A 26,866-nucleotide genomic window follows, 5' to 3' on the forward strand; every position below is an offset into this window, starting at 1 on the left:
CAGCTAAAGCATGGTTAGTCTTATAGATATACTGTAAAATCTCCACTTCAAGTTGAATGGTATGTGGAGAACACATAAAACTCCAGACAAATCTCTACTTCATCCACCAAGCTCTAATTCTACGGGCAACATTCTTCTCGATCTCTCCACTCCCATGATTTATCACCTACGATATCAAAAATGGTAATTTTGGGGTACTTATAATCAGAAATCTAACCAATCCGTTGTTTCACTCCTATAGTTACTAAAATTGCATTCCATAAGCCTGAAAAAGAAAACCAAAAGTATTAGAAATCAAATCACTGATGTAAGATCTTCATAACAGAAATCCAAGTTCCATGTCTGCAACCTTCTGTGATCCATAATCAAAGGTTAATGCAGATTGAACATGACCAATTGTGGATTTCGTTTACTGCTGAATGCATGGAGAAATACCTTCATTGATCTTCCATTTGCAGAGTCTTGGTTGAATAGCTGGGATCATTGTCTGAGCAAAGTGATCAAGCAGACGGCCTGCATGCTCAAACCGGGGCCCATGAATATGGTAAGGAACGCTGTTTTATACTTCATGATGCATATAGTTGCATCAGATCATTCCTCTAACCAATGACTATTGAATTAGTGATATCATGTTGGTTATGCCCTCAAAAAGATTTTCTTGCCCATTTTATCAAAACAAGACCCATAAAAAGAAAATCTAACAGAGATGGTGGCTCTGTAATATTCAGGAAGAGTGACTCAATTGAATTCAAATTCAGCAATGAATTTTAAGTGAGTTGATTCAACAGAAGTGGTCCAAAATAGACCCTCAAACATCCCAATACAAAGATTACCGGAGCCTTAGCCAGCAATCTTATAGCTTGGATTAACAAGATTTTCAAGCCCAGACACAACTTGAATCGACTCTATAACATCTCCAACCTTGACATCCGCCAAAAAATCCTCATTCTCTGTAACATAACCAAACACCGCATACCGCCCATCTAATATATTGGCATTACTAGGGGTAAGTTCGCTTTCTTTCAAAAGCCAAAACACCTGGCTGGAAGCGGAATTGTCCTCAAACTCCTGTCAAGGAAACAGCACGAAAACAAGAGTAATCAGACATTACACAAGCAGCAACTATGGATCTCTAAAATGTCAGCAAGGGATTCCATTTGAATTCTTACATCTCTGGCCATAGCCATCGTTCCAAAGGCATTGAAAGGAAGCTTTGTTTGAGCTTTGTACTGGCCGAGTTCCTGATAAACAAAATTTGATTGTGAATGATCATTGGCAACCCATGTGCTCATTGAGTGGTATACTGATGCAGGACATGGAAATTAAATATGATATGCGAGATTTCAGACTTAAGAACACGTTAGTTCAGAAATAATTACACAAATTCCATATCCCACATGAAAGTCCAAACATTCAATTAAGGGGAATCTATGCAGGTCCAGGCCTACACATGATAAGGCTGGATCAATAAAAATTATGAACCAAGCAATACTCAAAGATAAGAAATAATCATCCACACATGCATAGTAATCAGTCCCTAATCCAAAGGATTCACCAATTTCAAATCAAGGAATCCTAGGGTAAGAAAAGAGGCATAAAATTGGAGATTTGAGTAATTTAGGGTTAGGTTTATGGATTTTGTGTGAAAGCAAAGTGAAAGAGAGGAGAGCGACGAACCAGAGAAGTACCGCACGCGTGGACAACAACAATGGCCCAGATGCACATGCGTGTGATCTCAGCCGCACGTGTGTGGGGCCCACTATTTAGAAAAAAGTCACCTTGGCCCTGGTCGGCCAGGGATGGACTCCAAAACCCCCAAATCTCAGCTCGATCCAATGTATGGTTTGTGCGTGGTACTCCGCCGAAGCTTCAACCCTCCTATAGGGCCAGATTATGAAATTCTGCCGTAGGAAGGAGAATTGCTGCAATAGATGATTGATTCGAAGTGTATATGATGAGGTGAGATGAGAAGAAGGGATGATAGAAGATGGGTAGTAAAGATGACGATGAATGAGGGTGAATCGGGATAGATGTGGCTTCGCACCACGGTAGTTAACTCTTCGATGAAGGGAGGGCTTCGCACCCGATTAGGCTTCATAACTTAGAGAGTAGGAAAACGCAGAATTTTTATTAATCTTCAATCAATTAAAAAATTTTTATAAGGAGTGCGTATTTATAAGGAAACCCTATACCTCAAAACTCACGCCATGTGCGCAACCTATTACTTGGCGATGAACTAAACTAAAATAAAAACTAATCAAAGAAATTTAAAGCGTCCATGATGTTCTAAATAACATTAATAAGCAAAACCTAAAATATGAAATCAATCTGATTAGTGGGCCACGATCATGAGATCCCATGATGGGCTTTTCTTGACTAACGGGCCCACTCTTTTAAATCAAAACTTCATCTTCTAAGTAGGAGTCCCTCCCTAGATGTCGTCATCGATCTAGATCGATAGTGGGGCCCTCCTTCTAGGGTACGTGCGTAGGGGGGCAGCGTGAGTGCGCGTGATGTCCCCATCAATTCTCCCCGGTTGCGAAGATTTTGCCATTGGCGAAATAAAACTCCTGAACCGCTCCAGGATGTCAGTATCAAGTCTCTGAAGCTCCTCCTCAGTGAGCCACGTGCTATCTGAAGTTGGCGTGACTTCCATTTAACCAGGTACTTCTAAAACTCGCCATCTGACGTTGAAACTATCTAATGGTCCAGGATATCCTCTATTTCCTTTTGGGTATGTAAAGGTTAGGTATGGGAGGTAGAAGCTAGGAAAATGGGTCGGGAAGGATAGGTATGGGAGGTAGAGGCTGAGAAGATGGGTCGGGACGAGTAGGTATGGGAGGCAGAGGATAGAAAAATAGGTTAGGAAGGGTAGGTATGAGATGTAAAAGCTGAAAAAATGGGTCGGGACGGGTAGGTATGGGAGGTAGAGGTTGGAAAAATGGGTCGGGACGGGTAGGTATGAGACGTAGAGGCTGAAAAAATGAGTCGGGAATGGTAAGTATGGGAGGTAGAGGTTGGGAAGAAAGGTCAGGAAGAGTGGGTATGGGAGGTAGAGGCTGGAAAAATGGATTGGGAATGGGACATGGTTCAAGGGATAAATATAGAGAATGAAGACGGGTAGGCGAAGAGTCGAACGAAGTATTAATGGTCCCCTGAAAAGTAACTAGATCCTCTACGTTGAATGTGGAACTAATTCTCATATAAGGTGGAAGATCTACCTCATACGCATTGAGACCGTTTCATTTTATAATTTTGAAGGATCCAACGCTATGCGCGTATAACTTACGAACGTCCCTCGGAGGATACCGTTCGGGCCAGATGGGACTATCACAGAGTCCCCAATATTGAATTCTTTGAAACGTTTATGTTGGTTTGTAGAAAATTTGTAATGTTCATTACTAGTAGTGATCTTCTGCCTGATTTCTTGATGCCATGAATGAATGTGATGCGCAAAAGACTCTGACACTCTATGGGACTGACATAGGGACAAGATCAATAGGTTTCCTATGTTTATAAATAGTAACGACTTCATAAGGACTGAGACCTGTGGACCTATCGACAGAACTATTAAACACAAACTCAGCTGTAGGTATTACGGTGTCCCATGTTCTGGCGTGCTCTATATCCCTCCTAAGGGGAGACTCATCCAGTAGATCATCAAAAAAGACATCACGTAACTCATCCATTATTGGAATGGCCTCAGTAGTTAACTCTACACTAGTGTCTAGTGTACTCTCTTCAACCACAAAGCTACACATGTCGTACCCCTTAAAATAGTAGTTTTGATGTCTCTCATGGGGTGGGTGCACGGGTGTACACCCATAATTGATTCCTTCACAAACTCCATTCATTGGTCTATCTACCAGGCCACCTGCCTGAGATGGGACATCGGCGATGGGTCTTTGGTCGGGTAATGCGCACATCAAGTTGTTCTAAGTATTGGTCCATTTCCAAGCGCTTAATCATAAACTCCAACTTTTGGGACAACTTGTTTAGTGACTCTTGCAATTGTTCCATGTTTTGTGTAGGGTGCCAACCAAAATTCAGCAATATAGTTGTCAAAATATAAGAATTTTTTATTTTATTTTATTTTATAAAAGAAACAACCTAGTTTCTAAAAACGAAAAATGAAAGTTTTTAAAACAAGTTAGGAAAGTTTCTAAAAAAAAACAACCTAGTTTCTAAAAACGAAAAAGGAAAGTTTCTAAGAAAAACAAATTAGGAAAGTTTCTAAAAAAAACAAATTTGAAAAATTTCTAAAGAAAAGTAACCTAGTATCTAAAAACGAAAAAGGAAAGCTTCTAAAAACAAATTAGGAAAGTTTCTAAAGAAACAAACTAGGAAAGCTTCTAAAAAAACAAATTAAAAAGTTTCTTTAAAAAAAAACAACCTAGTTTTTAAAGAAAAAGAAAAAGAAAAAGGAAAGTTTCTAAAAATAGAAAGTAAGTTAGTTTTTAAAAAAGAAAAAGGAAAGTAAACTAGTTTCTAAAAAAGAAAAAGGAAAGGAAATTAGTTTCTAAAAACAGATTAAGAAAGATTCTAAAAAATTAGTTTCTAAAAAAACGGAAAAGGAAAGTTTCTAAACCTAGAAATAAAAAACTAAGTTAATTTCTAAAATAATTCAAATAAGGGGATAACAGAAAATTTCAGCAGCTTATGTTAGGGTTTATGGACCTCTAAACAACCATATATGATGAGAATTGATACGTAATGGACATAAACAACCAAACCCTAAACATGCAATGAATTCCTCTATAAGAACCCTAGGATCTGATACCAAATTTGATGCAGGACATGAAAATTAAATATGATATGCGAGATTTCAGGCTTAAGATCACGTTAGTTCAGAAACAATTACACAAATTCCATATCCCACATGAAAGTCCAAACATTCAATTAAGGAGAATATATGCGGGTCCAGGCCTACACATGATAGGGCTGGATCAATAAAAATTATGAACCAAACGATACTCAAAGATAAGAAATAATTATCCACACATGCATGGTAATCAGTCCCTAATCCAAGGGATTCACCAATTTCAAATCACGGAACCCTAGGGTAAGAAAATGGGCATAAAATTAGAGATTTGAGTAATTTAGGGTTAGGTTTAGGGATTTTGGGTGAAAGTAGAGTAAAAGAGAGGAGAAAGACGAACCAGAGAAGTACCGCACATGTGAACAACAACAATGGCCCAGACACACATGCGTATAATCTCGGCCGCACGTGTATGGGGCCCACTATTCAGAAAAAGGCCACCTTGGCCCTGGTTGGCCAGGGATGGACTCCAAAACCCTCAAATCTCAGCTCGATCCGATGTACGGTTTGTGCGTGGTGCTCTGCCGAAGCTTCAGCCCTCCTGTAGGGCCAGATTCTGAAATTCTGATGTGGGGATGAGAATTGCTGCAATAGATGATTGATTCAAACTGTAGATGATGGGGTTAGATGAGAAGAAGAGATTGTAGAATATGGATAGTAGAGATGGCGATGGATGAGAGTGAATCGGGATAAATGTAGCTTCGCACCACGGTAGTTAACCCTTCGATAAAGGGAGGGCTTCGCACCCAATTATGCTTCACAACTCAGAGAGTAGGAAAACATAAAATTGTATTAATCTTTAATCAATTAAAAAAAAGTTACAAGGGGTGCCTATTTATAAGAAAACCATATACCCCAAAACTCGCGCCATATGCACAACCTATTACTTGGCGATGAAGTAAACCAAAATAACAATTAATCAAAGAAATCTAAAGCGTCCATGATGTTTCAAATAACATTAATAAACAAAACTTAAAATACGAAATCAATCCAACTAGTGGGCCACGATCATGAGATCCCATGATGGGTTTTTCTTGACTAACAGGCCCACTCTTTTGAATCAAAATTTCATCTTCTAGGTAGGAGGCCCTCCCTGGACGTCGTCATCGATCCAGATTGACGGTGGGGCCCTCCTTCTGGCGTACGTGCGTAGGGGGGCAGCGTGAGTGCACGTGATGTCCCCATCATATACAGAATAAAAAATAGAAAATCACTATCTAGTTGGGTCTGAAAGGATTATACGAAGGACTTGAAATTTACTAGCCGGATGCTGATTGGTTACCTCCATTCATAATATGATGTAACAAATCTGAAGTACCTCCTAAACCCAGAGGAAAAGTATGATCCAAGACTGAGGATATGATCAGTATCCTCAGATCCTTGTTAGTACAAGCTGTGGGGATGCAGACTGTTTTCTGTTGAGCGGCACAGTGGATGGACCATGTCAGAAAAAATCTCTTCAGTAGAAAGCTCCTAACCCTTTGACTAGTAGCCAGAAAATGGGTGGTTAAGAAATACAGAAATGGTCCACATCCAATGGAGAAAGGCCACAGAGAGGGCCTGTTAAAAACTCCTGGTCTATTAGAATTTTGGGGTAAGGTTCATCCAAGGTGGGGCACATCAGACCAGAAGTCTGAGTCACTAATTCATAGGTACCACTTGTAGAAACTGAAAACAAGAGGATAGTGAGCATATCCTCCGGAGGGTATTAAATATTTACACCTAAACTAAAGCACAAATTATTAAAAATGAACTCTCAAGTCGAACTGGCAAGTGATGTACGCCCAGCAGATAACTTCCCACCCTTCATGTGTGTGCGACATCCAACCAGTCCAATAGGTGGGCCTCACCATTAGGACCACATTATAATCCACTCATCATGTGGGCCACACCATAGTGAAAAAACTCTTAGCTATTGATAATAACGAAATACAAGTACGGTGCACCAGTCGAGTAGATGTGGCTGATTTTTGCACAAGGTGATCTCATGATCAGTGATTGCAGTATCAATATATGTGCCGATACTATCGATATCGCACAGTGCCATACGAAACCGGCCTTTAGTTGAGAAACTTTCCAGTATCGGTCAATATATCGCAATGTTTTGACGATATATTCATACATTGCCATATTATGAAAATACCGCTGTTGTAACTTATAAGTTCCTTGATATCATCGACACATATTGCATGTATCGACGATATTGCACTTGCATCGGTCCCCTTCCAATAAAACTAGAAAATTCACCGAAAATCCACAAAAGAGAGAGAGAGATTTTCTCTGATATATATATATATATATATATATATATATATATATATATATATATATTTGTAGAATTATTTATTAAGGGGATTTTGACCAATTATTTTCATTTGTTTGGAAAGAAAAAGGATTTGGGTGTAGAAATGGAGATCGGAGCGCGTGTGGTACTAGAAAAGCAATCGGTGAGTTTTTGTTAATTCAAATTATTCTCTTGTTTAAATTGCTTGGAATTTGTGTAAAGAAGTTAGTAATCCATGATTTTGCATGTTTTGCATACTCAATAATGGGTTTTGAGTTCCGATTTTCGCAAGTTGAGAAAATAAGAGAATTTGCAAAATAAAATAAAAAATCCGATATTTTTCCAATTTCACCCATTTAACTTGCAATTAGAGTGTAGGAAAATCATATAAGAGTGCTTGGAGACAAATCTACAAATTGACCGAACATTTTGGGATTTTTGAAGAAAATTATTATTTTTTAATTAAAAATGTCAAAAAAGAAATTTTATTTGAAAAAAATACATTAACCAGATATTATGGATCACATGGGAAAATGGGTTGAATTTTTCAAGGGTGCAATACATGTGTCGATACCAATGCTGAAAACACTACTCATGATGGGGCCAGCCTATTGGATGGGTTGGATGTCACATGCAAAACAGGTCAGAAGTCATCTGCTGAAAGTTGAGACCTCATTAAAAATACAGTCTCAGTTGACAAGTAGCGATCAGAATCAGTTGTCGCCTTCTCGGTTTTGTGGTCCAATTTGTAAATTTGGCCATGAATCAATGCATTCAAAAAAAAGAACAGATCTTTTGAAAATTTATCCATTGCAAGCAAATAAATGGTGGACATCTGGTGGGATTTTTATCCATGAAAGAGTATTTTAACATGCTCGGGTGACAAGATGTATGCAATTCAAAATTTCTATCGGTCAAATAGGTCAAGAAGCTTACTTCCAATGTTGCACCGTAAACAGGTGTTTTGTCCCCAACGACCATGATTTCTAATGGTATTGTGCGGATCTTTTCTGTACTAGGGTCAATGAATCCCTCTGCAGGCCCCTCGGGGTCACCGGTTTGAACTACAAATCCATCAGCTGCAGCAATGCCGAGTAAAATCTTAGCAACAAAGAAACATCTCAGTTTTGAGCTAAGCACTGTATGCATCTATTATTGCCAATCTGATGGGCAAAAGATCATTAACGATGGAGAAAAATACAATGTTCAATTTGCTCAGCCCAATAAACTGCACGTGTAGGGCCACCTTTCAGTGACCAAATTGTTCATATGGTGGGCCAAGGTGGATGGGAGATATATCCCAAAAATCTCCCAGGTCAGATGATTCTATACAATATCAATGGTCATAAATTGGTCCCACCATTGGTTGCAGTTGTCCATTTCCATCGGATTGCAAAAATTGTCTGACAGGTGAGATATTAGTACATGATTGTGGCGTATCCAATCAATCGCATACACATACTGATATATTTACAAAATACCATTTCCAGAAATTCTAAGGATTTAAGTTAAGCCACTACCTCTCTGGATTTCCATGCCATCATAGAAATGTCGTTCCACCAAATCTACAAAGTTCCCAGCTGTCACCGGGGCATTGTACCCATCCAAAACTATACGAAATACGCAGTTCTCTACGTTGGGGTTGTCCTTAACCTTGACCTTCATATCGACAGTCGCCCTCCCCTTCAGAAGAGGCATACTACTGTACTCTTCAGGCACTTCGTATGGGAAACCATCCACCATATCCTCTTCAACACTGCAGAAATCCAATGTCCCAGGAAGAGATCTCAGCTGCAGTCAATGACAAGGGTATATATGAGAAATGAGAATAATTTCTTTTTAACAAGGTTAACTGTCATAAGATTCTTCACTAACTTTCATGTTAATATACAAATTAAAGAAGGGGGGAAAATGTGCTCACAAAGCCAGTCATTGTCAGCCCTAAAAATCACCCACTCCTTGATATGACAAAAGAAACACCAAGGACGCATTTTAGATGCACTCTCAAATTGAACTGCAATTTAGTCAAATAATGTGCCAAGAACCAAATTGCAGTTTCCACCAATATGGTTTGACATATGTCCTCCCAATGAGGGTCTGGGCCCCAACTCCCAATTATGTCAGCTTCAAGTTAGAATTTGAAAGAAATGTAACTGAAATTTGACGTAGTTCCTCATCATGAATGCTAGTAAACATCATTATCCTTTTTCTTTTTCCATTTTCTCTTGTAAATTGAATATTCTCAACTGAATTCACCTGTGCATCCAAACATAGCCTAAAAGAATTCAGTTGAGATATTCCATGTGCTTCCGAAAGCCCACATCTCACTGTGTTGTGGCAATTCGTCCACTGTGCATCTGCCATAAGATGGGTCCAAACCGTGGGTTCACCATGGACTGAAATCCCACTGATAAATGAACCTAACCATTTGATTTTGTTCATTGACGTTGGACTGGTGACTACTTTCTTTACAACCATCCATCTGATGATCACCAATTGCATGGTTAGGATAATCTGATTGGTGTCATTTTTTCAGCTATGGTCCATCGCATTGGGGCCCACAGTACAGCAGATGAGATGCCACATGTTAGTGAGGGGTTGCAAACACATATTGTAGTCTTAGCCCACTAGTCATGATCCAGGTCAGGAAGAACTAGCAAGAGGTATAAATGTAGCATATCAGAAAAATCTGGAATGGTAACGGATATACGGATTCAGAAATACAAATTGGAAAGAAAGCCACACGGACATTGGAAAGAAAGCCACACACGCACGCACGCACACGCATGCACACACACAGAATTTATATATATATATATATATATATGGGAAAAGGTACTATGTGCTCGACCTCACGATAAGCTCCCGTGAGGTTGAGCTGTGTGGGCCCCACCGTGATGCGTGTCGACCATCAACACCGTGCATTTGATGGGTCCCCTCTAAATTATGGGATATCCCAAAAATCAGCCGTATACGGAACTCAGGTGGGCCATACCATCTAAAATCATGTGAAGACACCGTTAAAACATATAAAAGCACTTGGTGGGGCCCACCTGAGTTTTGAATGCTGCTAAAACTTGGTCTGAACCCTCATCCAAGTGGGACACACATAATGGATGGGCTGGATTTGCATACCACATCTTGGTGGGCCCAAAAAATGATTATAAATGTTTTAATGGTGCACGGCCCCTCCCCACTTCTGTATGTGGTGTGGCCCACACAAGTCACGGATTGACTTGATTTTTGAGACCTAGGCCCATGATGGAATGGTGCATCTGACTGATGGGGTAGATGTTCGAAACGCATCACAGTGGGGCCCACACAGCTCGACCTCATGGGACGGACTCGTGAGGTCGAGCGCATAGTACCTTTCCACACACACACACACACACACACACACACACACACACATATATATATATATATATATCAACTTCATAGAATTTAGAACAATGAAAAAAACAACAGGAATCAATATCCACAGATTCTACAATCACTTCGACCAACAAATATACCCATCCTTTCTATTGTCAGTAATACAGAATTATGACTTTGTACTATTGTATTAGCAAAAATAGAAAAAGTCGTGCATTATCAGTCAGAGTGGATGCTGATAACAATTCCAGAGCAAAAAAATAATCTCCTAGGACATATCTATAAACACCTCACCCTAAACGAGATTAAAACTATTCTTCGACTTCAGTCAAGTTTCAATCAAAAGTATCCATATGGCTCAACACCTGTCATGTGGCTGTATAAGTTGGATAGGGCATAACTTAGGCAGGCCTTGGAAACAGCCGATGGGCTGGATCAGCATATCGAAGGGCCTGCCAACCCAATTCCATCCAAAATTTCCCTGGTCTTCTGAGAATCCAAAATGCATAGTCGATAAGGTCACCTCCAAGCCTTAAAAAGCCTAGGAGGACCGGTTAGGAAAGATCCTCAACACGACCCAGAAATGACCAAAGAAATGGATCAACAAACCTGCGGCCCATTTAGCCAAATTTCAGCCGCTCGCCTAGGGTATCTAGGAGTCATGAACCAATCAAAGATGCATTTTCTAGACTCCGACAATACCGAAAACTCACAAAAAAAAGTAACCGAAAGGATCCCCAGCATCTCCCGTAGATATCCGCTAGATCTAATTGGCCAATAACGAAGCAGGCAAGCGATAGGATCAAAATGAACACCCTAGCTCTGAAAATCCCCAGAGCACCGGATGCATTAAGTGCTGACGCGGAAAAGTGCATTCTTAAAAACAGCCCTTAAAGGGCCGATTGAATAAAGCATTTCCAAATGGCAACATTTTTTTCTAAAGGCCTATACAATAGCCTGACATGTAAAGCAAAGCTATGGGCTAGAAAAGGGCCCTTGAAGGGTTGTTATTTGGCCTATTTAAAAACCACAATTGCGAGCCATTCCGGAGGGGACAGAGGGCTGAGAGTTGAAGGGGGAGAAGCCGGTGGAGCAACCTGGCTGGCTAAAGAAGGAACTGGGTCGAGCTGAAGTCAGCACATTGTCGCTAATCCAAAGCTATATATGTTAAGATTAGTTCTGCTCCCTTGTCAGCTCCGAAAAAGGGTTGACTACACCATTACTGTGCCCAACTAAAAGCACCAATTTTTCAAAGTTGAAGAAGATACTAAAGTCAAAAGTGTAAGGTTGGAATCAGGGACATCCAACCATCCCTTTTTGTAGAAAAGGGTGTCGGGTCTCCCCTTTTCCATCTCATATCTCAAATCAACTTGTATTTCAATCCACACATTCCAAATACATTAGCAGTACACACACTCGGCTTTTATTCTATTTATGCGATCCTCTCTCCTATCTATTTTCTTTTTTCATTTTGTTTGCGTAACCAGGGTCTTAAACCTTGCGAATTAAGGCTAGGTGTCGTTTATCTTATGTTTTGGCCCGCTCAGAGTCTTAAAACTATACAAAGCATGACTAGATACAATGACATTGAAATTCTGCTGAATCCCTCAGAAACTGTAAAATCTTATAAAGTACAGACCACACATCGTACATGTGGAAAAAGGTGCCTAACCCTTTCCTTTTACATAACCAAGGACCTTACTCGGAATCTACAGTCACAGACCAACCATAGGAGTAGCGTGGATCAAGAAAATCTTGTTTTCCTCTGATCCACGAATAATTCTACTGTTTCTAGCCGACTGTAGATTCTGAAATAGACTTGGCTAGTGGCGACTCCAGTCAAATTATCCAATTCAATACGCACCAAGTAACATCGCACAACTATTCTAGCTTGTAACTCTCACCCAAACAAACGCTAAAAGGAAATCAAAACGAGCAGAGAAATAGCACCAGCTTTCACTGAGTGAATTCGCATCTTCGTGTGCGGAGGCGTTCACAATATCGGATATACTAACATTTAACAGTCAGTTTACAACAGAGGGAAAAGGGGGGACTTTGTGCAAGTATAGGCCAACATCATCAAATGGACAATTTAATAGTATGCCCCACCGAGGCATTCTTTGCATATACTTTTATTATCAATAGTTCGGGCCTATGCCTAGCATTTGCTTGATGGCCAATTACTATGCCAAAAATGGACAAGGAGTGCAGAAATGTTCTATGCAATTATACTAAAGTTTTCACTTTTGTATGTTATTGTTGTTGTTGTTGATTTTATTCTTTTCTTTTCTTTTCTTTTTCTTTTTAAAAGATGACAAATTTTATTCACCCAAAGGAAAGCTAGAAGCTTAAAGACCAAACTGAGGTGCCCTCTCATCACCTCCTTGGAAAGACAGGGAACACAATCGAAAAAGCCAAAAAAGCAAAAGCAGAATTATACATCCCGAACAGATTGCCAACAATTATTAATTTGACAATTAAAAACCTCTTTCTGGTCTCTCATCAGACCTTCTGCTGATCAACCCTTGAATTGCTGCAAAGCTAAAGTCTGGTTAGTGATAATTGACAGGATCTCCCTCTTTGTCATTGAAAATCCTGCTATTGAAAGGGTAGCAATGGGCCAGGTAGGCCTGACGAATACCTGAGATTGGCCCAAGATGAGCCAGGGATGGGTATAGCTAAATGGGTATAGGTGCAGGTTTGGGTATTAATTGAAACCCGATTAATAATTAAGCCAAGTGTGGGTGTACCCAATGTTTGCAATATCAATAATATTGGCCGATTTTATCAATATCAAACCTCAGCGATACGAACCAGTAGGAAGTTGTGGGACTTAAGGATATCGACGATATTATAGCAACGTATCACATCGCATCACTGTATCGGTGATGTATTGACAATAGTATTGTCAATTCATCACACCGCCCCCCCCCCCCAATTAAAAATTGTTAGATCTTCCACCTCTAATGATCCCATTTTTTGTCAAATCTTCCACTTCTAATCCATTTCTTAGATTTATAAATGATATGAATTGATTTTGAATATAGTTGCATCAATTTTGTTAGACAATGCTTAGTTTAGGACCTTATACAAAGGAGATTTATTATGTGCACTTGTCTTTTGTGGTCTTTTGATTTGTGTATAATGATGCCTTTTTTAACATCCACTCAAGTTTCATTGAAAAATTTGACCAATTTCCCAATGTTTCCCAAAAAATAGTGAAACATTACGCGATAATATCCTATATTTCCCATGCGATAACCGACATGTTCCGTATCCCAAGGGTGCGATACATCTATCGATACCGATATTGAAAACATTAACCGTGTACCCTTACTTGAACCTTGCCCGAAATCGATTATTATACATATGTATATTTATATATGCCTTGCATTACGTATGTACATATGCACATACACACAACATACATGGGTGTAGTGTTGGTGCAGGTTTGGGTATTAATTGAAAGTTTGAAACCCAATTAATAATTAGGCCAAGTGTGGATCTACCCTTACCTGAACCTGATTTGATCCGTCCATTAATTCACACAACTGGGGCAAGCCATGGTCCAAGAATCACACCAATTGAATTATCCCAACCTTTTCAATGGGTCCAATTTGACCATCCATTGTTTATAAGCCATAAATCACATGGTTAGAAGTCAAAGTGTTACTTTAGAATCATAAGAAATACAAAGTGGGATCTATCTACTAGATGTTTCAAGATGATGATTGGACCTATTTTGTTTCTCCGTTCAATCTTGACTGTCCATTTTCATTTTATTGAAGTAAGCTTAGGTGCCGTTTGATAAAACTTATTTTCAGCACTTATACAATTCAAGATCATTTGGCAAATCCATATTATTAAGTGCTTAAATTAATTTTCACTGAAAATATGGGTCTTTTTTTCAGCTCCCCTCCCTTCACTTAATGTTGAAAGTGGTAGTAAATTAAAATTTCTTTTCACTTTTGACGGAAATCTCCCTAAAATTATTTCAAATTACATTTTAGCACTTTAAGTTTTCAGAGCTTATTTTTCAATTTATCAAACGACACCTTGGATTCACCCAATTGGCATGATTTTTGCACCATGGCTTGTTCCTAGTTGTATGAATGATTGAATGGTGTGGATCCGCAGTAGGTCATCCCGTGTGCAGTTTAAAAGGTTTGGGGACGTTTCTAATGTCCACATGAAGAAGGGGGGGAGAGAGACATGAAAGGGGGGGGGGGGGGGGGGTGCGAGATAGAGATATGTGTGTGTCCATATACAAACATACATATTCATATATATGTTTTTTTTTTTTTTTTTAGAATTTCTTCATTGTTAAGATCTAAAGAGGATGGCTAAAGATCTTGGGAATAACACCAGTTCTTTTGAGCACACCAATCTTCGTTAGTCATTGCTAGTTCTTCTTCGAATTTTGGGGGCAACGACCAATCTACTTGGGGCTGGATACCAAGTTACTTCAAAATTCATCTTCATCGATCTTCTTTAACTTTTCAAACCGATTCTAAGATTCAATTGGATTGCATTAATATTGATTCCTTTCTAGAGGCTCAGGAACTTGCTCAGATCGTGTCGACGATTCTGGTGGAATAGCATGGAGATGGATCTTTTCTTCATTAGGGCCAAGAATCCCAATTTTCGTTCTTCACTTGGACATAAGAATGAACAATTTTTGATGTATTCAAAGGAGGAAGGACTAAATGGGAGAGAGACAAAAGAATTCATCTCCTTCTTTGTTTACGAAGAACCAACCCCACTAAACGATTTCTACAATTAGGGATGGAACCGTTGTTCTTAACTCATATTCTTCCAAAGGAGAGAATTAAGGCATCTCTCTCGGGTAAACATGTGGAAAGCGGTAGAATTTTTTAATGAAACTTTAGGAGATGCTAAAATACACATTTGTATATTTAGGAATAAAAAAAAAAAATTGCTATCTAATGCATACATAATAAGTTTCCATTTAATTTTATTATTATTATTATTATTTTTTGAAGACAGGGTATCCCCACCTCTTTTTTGAAGTGAGACTAATACATGCGGATAAGTTTCCATTTAATGGCGGCCTAAAAGCATGTGTTGTCATAAGAAATCAGTCTAATAGAAACAAACATGAGTTTATATTATACAAATGTAGGTACCATAAAATAATGAAGACATGTAATGGTAAATGAACTCAAAAAACACACTATCTGGCCATCCATCCATCCATTCAATCATCTCATTCATCCATCCATCCAACCATCTCATTCATCCATCCATCCATCCATACATACATATACACACATACAAACATGCATTTCATCATACAACCATGCATCCGTAAAAAAATAAATCAAAAAATTTTAAATAGACAGACTTTTTGCGATATCAATACATTGGTGATATTATCGAAATATCTCCAATACACTAGCAATGTAAGTAACACCAAAAATTTACATAGTTGAAAATATTGGCAATACATTTGCAATATCGGCAACATCTGGAATTTACACAGTTGAAAATATTGGTGATATCAATCCATCAACAATACTTAGCAATAAATCACCAATACCTAGAATTTCTAATACTACCAGCATTATCGGCATCGCTAAGCTGGAGATACAAATAAAATCAGGGATATTATCGTAATATCAAGGATACTTTGAATGATGATAGTGATGCATCGTGATATATCGATCAATCTTGGGAAGTTTCCCAATTGAAGCCTAGTATCGTGTCGGTACTGTGCAATATCGATAACATCGGCCAATATTATCGATACCGCAATTATTGCTCATCACTACTAGAGAGAGCTTGCATAAACTTCAATGACATCGGTGGTTCTTCCAGGATGCTTTCTTCTATTCATGAGACTTTGATTCAACTTCAGTGATCCGATAAACTGGCAATGTAAGCAACACCAAGAACTTACATAGTCGAAAATATTGGTGATACATTGGCAATATAGATACATTGGCGATACCCGCAACACTTGGAATTTACATAGTCGAAAATATTGGCGATATCGATACATTAGCAATACTTAGTGATAAATCACCGATACCTGGAATTTCTAATACTACCAGTGTTATAGCTATCGCCAAGCTGGGGATACAAATACTATCAGGGATATTATCATAATATTGAGGATACTTTGAACGATGATAGCAATGCATCGTGATATATTGATCAATACTAGGAAGTTTCCCAACTAAAGCCTAGTATCATGTCAGTACTATGCAATATCAATAACATCGGCCGATATTATCATCACTGCAATCATTGCGCATCACTACTAGAGAGAGCTTGCATCATCTTCGACGACATAGGTGGTTCTTCCAGGATGCTTTCTTCTGTTCTTGAGATTCTGATTCAGCTTCAATGATAGTTAGAGAGCTCTCTTTTTCTGGATTTGAAATAGTCTTTAAAGAGATCTCTGTTATTTGCTCACTTGAATTACTTTGTCCTTCTGGAGCTCGTCGACTTGCGTTTATGACAAGGGATGCTTTCACTTGCCGAGAGAGAGTCATCTTCATCATAAATTGGAAACATTTTCTTTTTTCTTTTCTTTGTGAAGCTATACCAAGCATTTAGATATCTTTTACCTCAACTCTTCGGAAAATGGATTTAGCTTCTCCATCTTCTCCCAACACAAGATGAAGGAGAGTACATTTACTACCACCATCAACATTTATGTCGTATGCTCCCCATTTTGAGAAATACTTAATTGGAAATGAACTCTCTGCTTCTCATTATTCATATGAATTTTTCAGGCTATATTAAGATATACAAGAAAAGAGTGGTCCAAAAATATCATAACCATAAAAGGTTGTAATGAAGTCTTTTAAAGCATTGTGAACAACAGGAAAATAGAGCTTTTGAGGAGATGGGTTTTCCTTATATATATATATATCAAAGGACCTTAGATGGAATTCAGGGACTGAAGAACTTGATTCAAGAATTTAAGAACAAACACATAGAAGACGAGAAAACTTCTTCTACTTTTTGTGGATTTTTTCTGGCACGGTTGGAGATGCAAAAATAAATAGACTTATTTTTGGATTTTTTTTTTTTAATTTTTTTATTTTCCTTTTAGAGGTAAAAGACAGAATTCAAAGTAGATAGATGAGTAAGAAATGAAATGAAGAAGATCACTGAATGAAGGATTGATGAATAAAGGAGGTTGCTCCAATTGAAAGGAGGGCATGAACTCCTAAGAAGATCTTAGGCAGAGACCACTGTTTACTTTGGTGAGGAACTCTAATCAGTCAACGAACATTAATTCAGAAATAGGACTTGAATCCAGTTTACTCAGATACATAAACATACATACATACATATATATATATATACTATATATATATGTGTGTGTGTGTGTGTGTGTGTGTGTGTGTGTGTGTGTGTGTGTGTACATGTGTGTGTGCATACATATACATATACACACACACACATGTATATACCAGTGTTTTAAATAGTGAATAACAAGTCAATAGTGTTCACTCCTCTGACGCATGAGGCATAAGCTACATAGCTGTATGCTATTTCTAGATTTTTAATCAAGCTTGCACTTGGTTGCACCAATATCATGATGTTGTGCACCAAATCAGACTGATTAATAATGAAATTTAATAAAATTTCATGATATTTGGTGCACCCGAACACAACCTTGAGTGACAGAAAAAGGCAATGATTAAATATAAAGGGAAAGAAAGAGCAACGAAACTGATTTAAACTGTTACTTCTATTGTTTTACTATAAGCATTGAAATGATTAACTATTTTTTATTGACAATAGAAAAATGTAATAAATCATTGAAAATATGAATTTATTTTAATGTTGTAGTGAAAAATAACTTGTGATGCGAGCTACATAACGTGTAGCGTAGTCTACGTAGCATGTAGCATAGGTTACACACGACTTAAGCTATTTTCATAAGCTACGTAGTGTTAAGGTTAAGTTGCACTACATAGTATAAGTTATACGCGACATGGCATAGCTATTTAAAACACTGGTATGTATATACATATACATGTGTGTGTGTGTGCATATGCACGAGTGTAGCTGTAGACACAAAATACCACACCCAATACTCCAACTAATTTATAATTAGGAATTACTAATTAGCAGTAAATGATTAGCATTTTTTAATTCACAAACCATTAAAAGATAGGCCGGTTCATCTACAACATTGTAGGCTAAGTTTATTCCACGACACTTTACATGCAAGGTCATGTGGTGTGTGGTGTGTGGTGTGTGGTGTGAATGCCATCTGTCAAACTAGTGTGTGAAGTGTGTATGCTATCCAACAAATCCAATAAGGTTGCCTATCATGAAAATATGTTGTTTTTGAGGGTTTAAAAAAAAAAAATAAAAAAATCTAAAATAGCATTTTATCATGGCAATTTTCTTTTGTTACAAAGAAAAATTCATAATTTTTATTTTTAATTTTAGCTATAAAAGTCAACATTTACTTTTCTGTTCTTCTTCTTCTTCTTCTTCTTCTTCTTTTTCTTTTTCTTTTTCTTTTTCTTTTTTTTTTTTTTGAAATTTTCAAATCATAAATGGGTGGCCAACACCCTGATGCATGCGGATAAGTGTACCCATTGCAGGCCCAACATGGTATGGTTATGGGTATAGGTGCAATACCCATTTCCGGGTATGTACCCGATCTGAACCCAGCCCATTGCCACCCATAGTGCTATTTGCTTCCCTCCAAACGCCGACATAATCCCAAAAACAGCACAAGAACCCATATTGTTTTCTTGCGACCTTTGAAAGGACCGTGAATCCATTCAACAAGCATCTCACCAATGGAACTGTTGACGACCAAACTTGTCCCAAATCTAGCTAGAAAGAAATCCCAAACTTCTCTAGCCACACCGCTGTCCACAAGAACCCAAATTGATTTCTTCTTCGTTAGTTGTTTTGACCATGTTGTATGACAGCCTACCCTATTGCTTTGCCTCTATTGCTGATTAATGAAATGGCATAGCCAATGAAAACATGATGGTATAAACTATAAAATAACATGATGATTTTGATGAACAACAAGAGCAGTTGGAGACAATTCTATCAAGCATCAACCATCACCGAGCAGGAAGAAACTTTCAGTTAGTAGTCCATGAACTTCATTCTCTAGCCTCACCTACTACTATTAATGCCGAGGAACTCCAAATTTCAGGACTTTTGAGGCACAGTTGGATGTACTATTGAATATATATATATATATAAAAGATTACTATTGAATATAATTGAGGCCACCCTTCTAATAAAGTGGAAATACTGAAATTTGTTTTCCTTCCGTGACATTCAGTTTGAGGGTATGGGCTTCAATGTGCACTTATTTTTCTTTCAAGTTGAACTTCAAACAAACATAGCCACAACTCGAGGGCTATTTTCTTATTATGAACACTGGAGAAATGACTACCTTTCATCATTTCCACTTTACTGAATTTTTCTAATTCATTTCCCTTGTGCATCCAGATGCAGCCTAGATTTTCCCAGTGGTTAAACAGAAAAGAGGGCTTCAAGTTAATCTCAATAAATTATAGATTTTGAATTACTCACCCTCCAACGTATTGAAGAAGTTCCTTTTGTTTTGTTGCTACCGCATCCCTATCCCTTGCCTCTACAATCTGCTGGAGCTCCTCCATCCCAACTGCTAGCTTGTCAAGCAATTCCTTCCCGTGCTCTTTCTTCGATTCAGCAAGACCCGAAACAATTAAAGACTTTCCCTGGTTGAGCGCACGAGATGCCTGCCTCGCATTCTATCATTCACACATAGACGATAACAGTTAACAGATAATCCAAGACCCTTTCAAACGAAAAGAAATTACTCAGCAATTATTCATTTATGACCGTGTACCCTGATAAATGAAAAGCATGCAGATGACACAGAATTCACAAGAAGAGATTTGCTAATTGTATATGTATGCAGACCCCCTCTACACCCATGACACTGCCAACATGGAGAACTTGTGAATTTTGGTGGATCCAAGCCTTCCAAGAGAAAGCCCATCGTTTATGTCCCCTGGCCCAACAATCAGGCCAATCAACTCAGTGCATATGCCAGCTTGTGTAAAAGGATGATGATGATGACAATGATGACATCTAGAAACTGTTGGCAGAAGACCCACATTAGATGTATGCAAGTGGCCCACCTTATGAGTAGACCAGCCTGGCCAAGGCGCATAGACAACAGGGCCAACATGACAGACAGCTTGGACCCTGAATGCATGCCACATCAGCACATGTAGAACAAGCACAATCTAGAACTATCAGAAAGGTGGGCTGGGGTCTGCACACATCTAGAATAAGCAAACCTATTAGTTGAAAAATGACATGGACAATAGATGATTGCATTCATGACATTCAGATACAACTACCAGAAAGAAGGGCAGTTCCAAGAGAATGCTTCAGTTGAGTTTGCTTACTCTTTCCACGGAATCCAATGCCTTGACACCTGCCACCTTGAGACTGTCTGTGATATCTTCAAGCGGCTTCTGGACCTCCCTGATAGCTTTGTTATTAATGGGCAGTGCATACCTCAACAATGCACCAGGATCCTTGATAGGAGGCCCGGAGATCAATACTGAAAGATCAGGCAACACTGGCCCAGCTTGGGATGCATATGCAGACCAACCCAATGTGGGTATGCCCGTAACCAATCCAATTGCCAGAGCAATAGAAAATGCACACTCCCTAAAGCAAAAGGAGCTGTCTGTCTGCTAGAGAATCCAGTGGAAAGGTAAAGGGAAAAAAAAAAAAAAAAAGTCAGCCTGCTGAAAGAGTTCAATTCCAAGCAAAAAAGGAAAAAAACAAATAAGAGCAAACAAATCTATCCTCCAGTAAATACCAAAATTGACACCAACTATTTTCACGTTCTCACACCAAATTTACTAGAAATAATTACAAAGAAGGCATAAAAGCTTCATGTTTAAAAGGATTTGAAGAATAGAACACTATTCAGATGGAATTTCAAAGTTGCAGAGAATCTGAATTCTTGTAAGAAAAGTAGTACTCATTTTTATGAAAAACCAAGGAAATAGAAAAAGAAAAACTTTCACTAATCTCACAATATTATCACTCATACATCCATAACAGAACAAAAGACACGCACACAAGCGCACACGCTCATGCATGCAAGCACAAACACAAACACATGCACATGCACACACACAACACAGGCATGCAAACGCATATGCATACACACCAAGGTGTTTCGTATCCGTTACGATACGCCCATAAAGGCCGATATGTATAGGTAATGGCCATGACCGTTACACGATACGGGGGTGAAAAGGGGGCAGTTAGTTTTTTGAAACCGTATCATCCGTTATGGTGGCCGTATAGGCCGTTACAGGGCATAACAACAAGTGATCAATTTTTTTTTTTCCCTATTTAAATTCAATTTTCTCCTCTTTTTCACTTTTCTTATTCCAAAAACTCTCCTATATCATTTTACAACAGATTTCAACCACTCTTACTATAGCTTTTAAGATTAAAATTGTGGATTGAAGTGATTTGAGCGAATATAATCTCCGAGGGCCTTTTTTTCAAAAAAATTGAAAAAGCAATATTTATACCTTTTTTCTGATTTCTAGTTCTAATGCTTGATTATGATGTGTAAACATTAGAGGCATAATCATATTAAACAATTCACTAGACAACCCGATACAACACTCCCACCAAAGACCAAAGAGTGGACCCTTACACTACCACAAACATGTTCAAAACAAAAAATGAATACATATTTGAAACATTTACATTATTCTTAATTTTCTAGATATATTTTTTTAGAATTTTTCAGGCAAAAGAAAAATTTTCAACCTTTACGAGGGTCGTAACAGTCGTTATGCCCCTGTATTGGCCATTTTGGGGGCCGATACCCATATCGGTAATGATGGTGACCGTTACAGCCACCGTTACCGATACAGAATACCTTGATACACACGCACCCACGCATACGCATGCATCCATGCACACACGCGGGCACACATAAATGTTTAATCTTTGATTACAGCAAAGTGAACTATCTCAGCATAAAATTCAATGAAGACCATTCCAAGATTCATGATAAATCTTTATTTCTCACAAGTGTTTGAAACAAACATCAGTTAGATAAAATCTTGAATCTCTACCGAGCAAGGTGTTTCTTATCCGTTACGATACGCCTGTAAAGGTCGATAAGTATAGGTAACGGTCATGACCGTTATACGATACGAGGGTGAAACAGGGTAGTTGATTTTTGGGACCGTATTGGCCGTTATGGGGCATAACAACCGTTATCCCTGTAACAGTTGAAAAACAACCACTTTTTTTTTTTTTTTTTTTAACTATTTAAATCCATTTTTCTCTCTAATTTTTTGCTTTTCTCATTCCAAAAACTCTCCTAGATCATTTTACAATAGATTTTGACCACTCTTAATATAGTTTTAAAAATTAAAATTGCAGTGATTTTAGTGAATAGAAGCTTCGATGGCCTTTTTTTTCAAAAAATTGAAAAAGTAGTATTTATGCAATTTTTCTTATTTCTAGTTTTAATGCTTGATTGTGATGTGTAAACATTAGATACATATAATCATGTTCACAAACTCACTAGACAGCCCAATACAACACTCCCACCAAAGAGTGGACCATTACACTATCATAAACATGTTTAAAATAATAATAATAATAATAATAATAAACAAATGCATATTTGAAATATTTACATTATTCTTGATTTTTTTAATATTTTTTTCAGAATTTTTTGGACGAAAGAAAATTTTCAACTATTACAGTGGTCGTAATAGTCGTTATGCCCTTGTATCGGTAATGGTGGTGGCCATTACGGCCACCGTTACTGATACGGGGGCACCACCATTACGGCCACCGTTACTGATACGGAATACCTTGCTGCCGAGGGGGAGAAAAGAAAGAAAGAAAGAAACTTCTTTTGTTAGAGGATTTGAGTAGAAATTTGGAAATCTGAGTCTTAAAAATAATAAAATCAAAGCAAATGATTTGATCCTTTCACATCAAACCCAATTCAGCGAGAAGAAATATACAAAACAGAGCCTGAATTAGCGGAATTTTTCCAGCTGTGCATACAGGCAGTAACTACTGGTGAGGAGTAATGGATCAAAAACACACAACATAGAAAGAGAAACTTTCACTAATCTCACAATATTATCACTCATACATCCAAAACAGAAGAAAACACATGCTTACACATGCAGGCACAAACAAGCACATGCACAACACATGGGCACGCGTACGCCAATCAGATGGATGCCTTGGGGTTGTTTGGATTCCTGTAAATGGTTTAAGTTGTAAATGTTTTACACTTGTAAATCATTTACAGCCTATCCTATTTGGCTTTAAGCTGTAAAAGATTTACAGGTAAATGATTGTCTGTGTTTGCATAGCTAGTAAATTGTTTCAGTCTTGTAAATGGAGAGCCAATCTTTCCATTTATAGCTGTTAGGATGTAAATGGAGAGCCAACTTTTTGCCTGTAAATGAGATGAGGTAAATGCTGTAAATCATTTACAGACTGTAAATGATTTACAGGCAAAAAAGGCCATCCAAACGCAAAGTGTAAATGACCCATTTACAAGCATCCAAACGACCCCTGAAAAGTGTTTACAATGAATAAAGTTAGATATTACACCTGAAAAGAGTTTAGGGTGTAATCGGTTTACATGCTATTCCATTTGGCTTTTAAGTGGTAATCTGTTTACAGGTAAATATATAGTGTTTGGCTAGCCTGTAAAGTGTTTACAATGAATAAAGTAGATATTCATAGCACAGAGCTTGGGCAGTGAACCTTCCAAAATCCGCAAATCACATAAGGACTTGATTTTATATATATATATATATATATATATATATATATATATATATATATATATATATATATATATATATATATATATATATATATTATCAATTGGGGGGCTAAGAGAGCATTGAAACATGCACACACTAAATGGATTGGATGCCTACCACCCATCACAGTGGCCCCAAATGCAATCTATAAGTTTTTAATGGTGGATGTCCCATCCTTCCCTCGTGTGGTACATTTGAAAATCAACGAGCTGTTTCTTTAGGGCCATAGGAGAGCATCAAGGGAAGTACATGATGGATAGATTGGATGTACCATACACATTACAGTGGGCCCCACATATCATGAGTGTATATCAACCATTGTGTTCTAACATGTATAATGCCTTTTTAGCTGTAAAGACTTAACCTGCACCAGATCAACGGTCTGGATCCCCAGAAGCCGGGCAAAACCTGAACTAACTACTTGTAGGAACAGAAACGCCGGGATGCAGGCTGATCATTGTGCATTTCCTCTTACACAAGAAATACAGAAACATCAAATGCCAATGTCGATTCTTTTTCTTCTTCTTTTTCTTTTTAAACAGAACCAAAGAGAGAGAAAACACGAAGAAGAATCGAAACCAATATAATCACCTCATTCTGGTTGAAGGAGAATCGAGGGAATTTGAAAGAAGAAGAAGAAGAAAAGCATCGGACAAGGATTCCTCGACCGACCAAAGCAGCTCTTTGATGATGATGATGATGATGATGATGGCTATGTAAGCAGATGCGTCTTTTGGGAAAGACGGAGGAAAGAAGACTGGGTTTGAGAGTAGAAGAAGAGCAGCCATGCGAGAGAAGGGATGCCATTGCTATTGCCGCTGCCATGAGAGAGAGAGAGAGAGAGAGAGAGAGAGAGAGAGTGTGTGTGTGTGTGTGTGTGTGTGTGTGTGTTTGAAGAAATGACAGAGAGAGAGGGATAAGGTTTTGAAAATGGGTGTGTCGCAGTTGTAAGTAGTCGCTGGGCCCGCAGACGCTTCGGATAAGGGAGGGTGCTGATTGAGAGGTCCGAGATCTCTACGGGATATTTTTGTGGATTTCATTAAATCCTACTCCCCCACACGTGCCAACACGTGTGCCAAATTGAGGTCTTCTATCTCCTGGCCCCCAACGAGTAGGTGGGCCACACAAGCACCCAGAAATAGACGGTTGAGACAGTTGACCTAACTCTCCGGAATGTCAGGCACGGTGGGCTTAAACTTGATGAATGGAACGGTTTTACCCCCATCTTATTTTGGGCCAGTAGCCCAAATTTTGGGCTAGACCTAGGCTCCACTAGCAACGCCCAATTGGGTTGTGTTGGGTCCGGCAGGTTTCAAAGATTGAAAGTCTTTTCTGTGGGGCCCACTGTGATGAATGTTTCTTATCCACTCAGTCCATCCATTTTTCAAGATCATTTTATACATGAGCCCAAATTTTGAAGCATATAAAAATCTCAAATGGACCACACCACAGGAAACAGTGGGAATTGAACACCACAGTTGAAAACTCCTTGGGGACACAGAAGTTTTAGATCTTACTGATATTTGTGTTTTCCTTTTATCCATGTCTGTGTGATCTTATGAACATGATAGATGACAAATAAACATCGCCATGGGCTCTAGGAAGGTTTCAACGGTGAAGATCATTCTTCACTGCTTCCTATGGTGTGGTCCACTCGAGCTTTGTATATGCTTCAATTTTGGTCTCATTCTCAGAAATGAGCTGATAAAACATCTGAACGGTGTCGATAAGTCACATAAACCACTGCAGACCCCACAGAGTTTACTCAGTACGCAATCCTTGACTCCAGACAAAACTTTTGAATTGCGAGGGTTGTTTTTTGGAAGGTCCGGGTTGAATTTTTGTAACATGATTTAAACCTAGGTCTGGTTTGAGTGGAGTCGTGACCCACTCACTAGAATATGCATGCTCAAATTCAAGTTGGATAACACAAAACGTTTTGGGCCCAGCCCTTCCTCTCTTGGGCCTGGTTAACTTGCCTTTACGGCTAGCTTTCTTTTGAGCTTGGCCTTCCTGCAAAGGTTTTGGGCCTAGCCATTGGCTTATGGACCTGGCCATAAGGTTTTGGGCCTAATGTTAGGTTATAGACCTGGACACTAGGTTTTGGGCCCAGCCATTTGGTTAAAGGCCTGGCCATAGAGTTTTGGGCTGGATATTAGGTTTCCGGCCCAATCATTGAGTTATAGGCTTGGGGTTTGGGATGGCCATTATGTTTTGGGCCCAACTATTGGGTTATAGGCCTGGCCATTGGAGTTGGGCCCTAACCATTAGGTTTTGGGCCTAACAATTGAGTTATAAGCTTTAGGGTTAGGCCTGGCCATTTGGGTTTATAGGCCTGACCTCTTTGTTTTGGACCTGATTACCATTTTAGGTCTGTGCCCAATAGCAATAGGCTGATGTTTGTTGCACCTGGGCCTGCCCTCTATAGGTCTGGACACTCGGGCCTGCCCTCTATAGGTATGGACAAGATTTTTCTCTTTAGGGCTTTTCCCTATCTCATTTAGGTCCCTCATTCAAAAGCCTGTATTG

At 38.6% G+C, this 26,866-nt stretch overlaps 1 protein-coding gene across 2 annotated transcripts; it reads right to left on the minus strand.

Moving 5' to 3' along the window:
• Positions 1 to 723: 723 nt before the first annotated feature.
• On the minus strand, positions 724 to 25,220 carry LOC131237744 (peptidyl-prolyl cis-trans isomerase CYP38, chloroplastic). 2 transcript variants are annotated; one of them, XM_058235699.1, is made up of 7 exons: positions 24,929 to 25,220; positions 20,900 to 21,190; positions 20,034 to 20,233; positions 8,624 to 8,859; positions 8,040 to 8,182; positions 1,170 to 1,241; positions 724 to 1,068 (listed from the first exon to the last, which is right to left on the minus strand). In XM_058235699.1, the coding sequence occupies exons 1-7, from the start codon at positions 25,160 to 25,162 to the stop codon at positions 841 to 843; spliced, it is 1,404 nt and encodes a 467-aa protein (XP_058091682.1). In that variant the 5' UTR covers positions 25,163 to 25,220; the 3' UTR covers positions 724 to 840. The 2 variants fall into 2 exon arrangements, with proteins under 2 accessions (XP_058091682.1, XP_058091681.1); XM_058235698.1 differs by having other exon boundaries at positions 20,900 to 21,193.
• Between the last annotated feature and the right edge of the window lie 1,646 nt (positions 25,221 to 26,866).

The sequence above is a fragment of the Magnolia sinica genome, chromosome 2, assembly GCF_029962835.1.
Source record: "Magnolia sinica isolate HGM2019 chromosome 2, MsV1, whole genome shotgun sequence".
Taxonomy (NCBI): Eukaryota; Viridiplantae; Streptophyta; class Magnoliopsida; order Magnoliales; family Magnoliaceae; genus Magnolia; species Magnolia sinica.

Coding starts and splice junctions, on each gene's coding strand:
- LOC131237744 (XM_058235698.1), bottom strand. CDS start 25,162: ATGGCAGCGGCAATAGCAATGGCATCCCTTCTCTCGCATGGCTGCTCT. Junction 21,194..24,928: donor TCTCCTTCAACCAGAATGAG/GTGATTATATTG, acceptor TGGATTCTCTAG/CAGACAGACAGCTCCTTTTG. Junction 20,234..20,899: donor CATTGGATTCCGTGGAAAGA/GTAAGCAAACTC, acceptor TGTGAATGATAG/AATGCGAGGCAGGCATCTCG.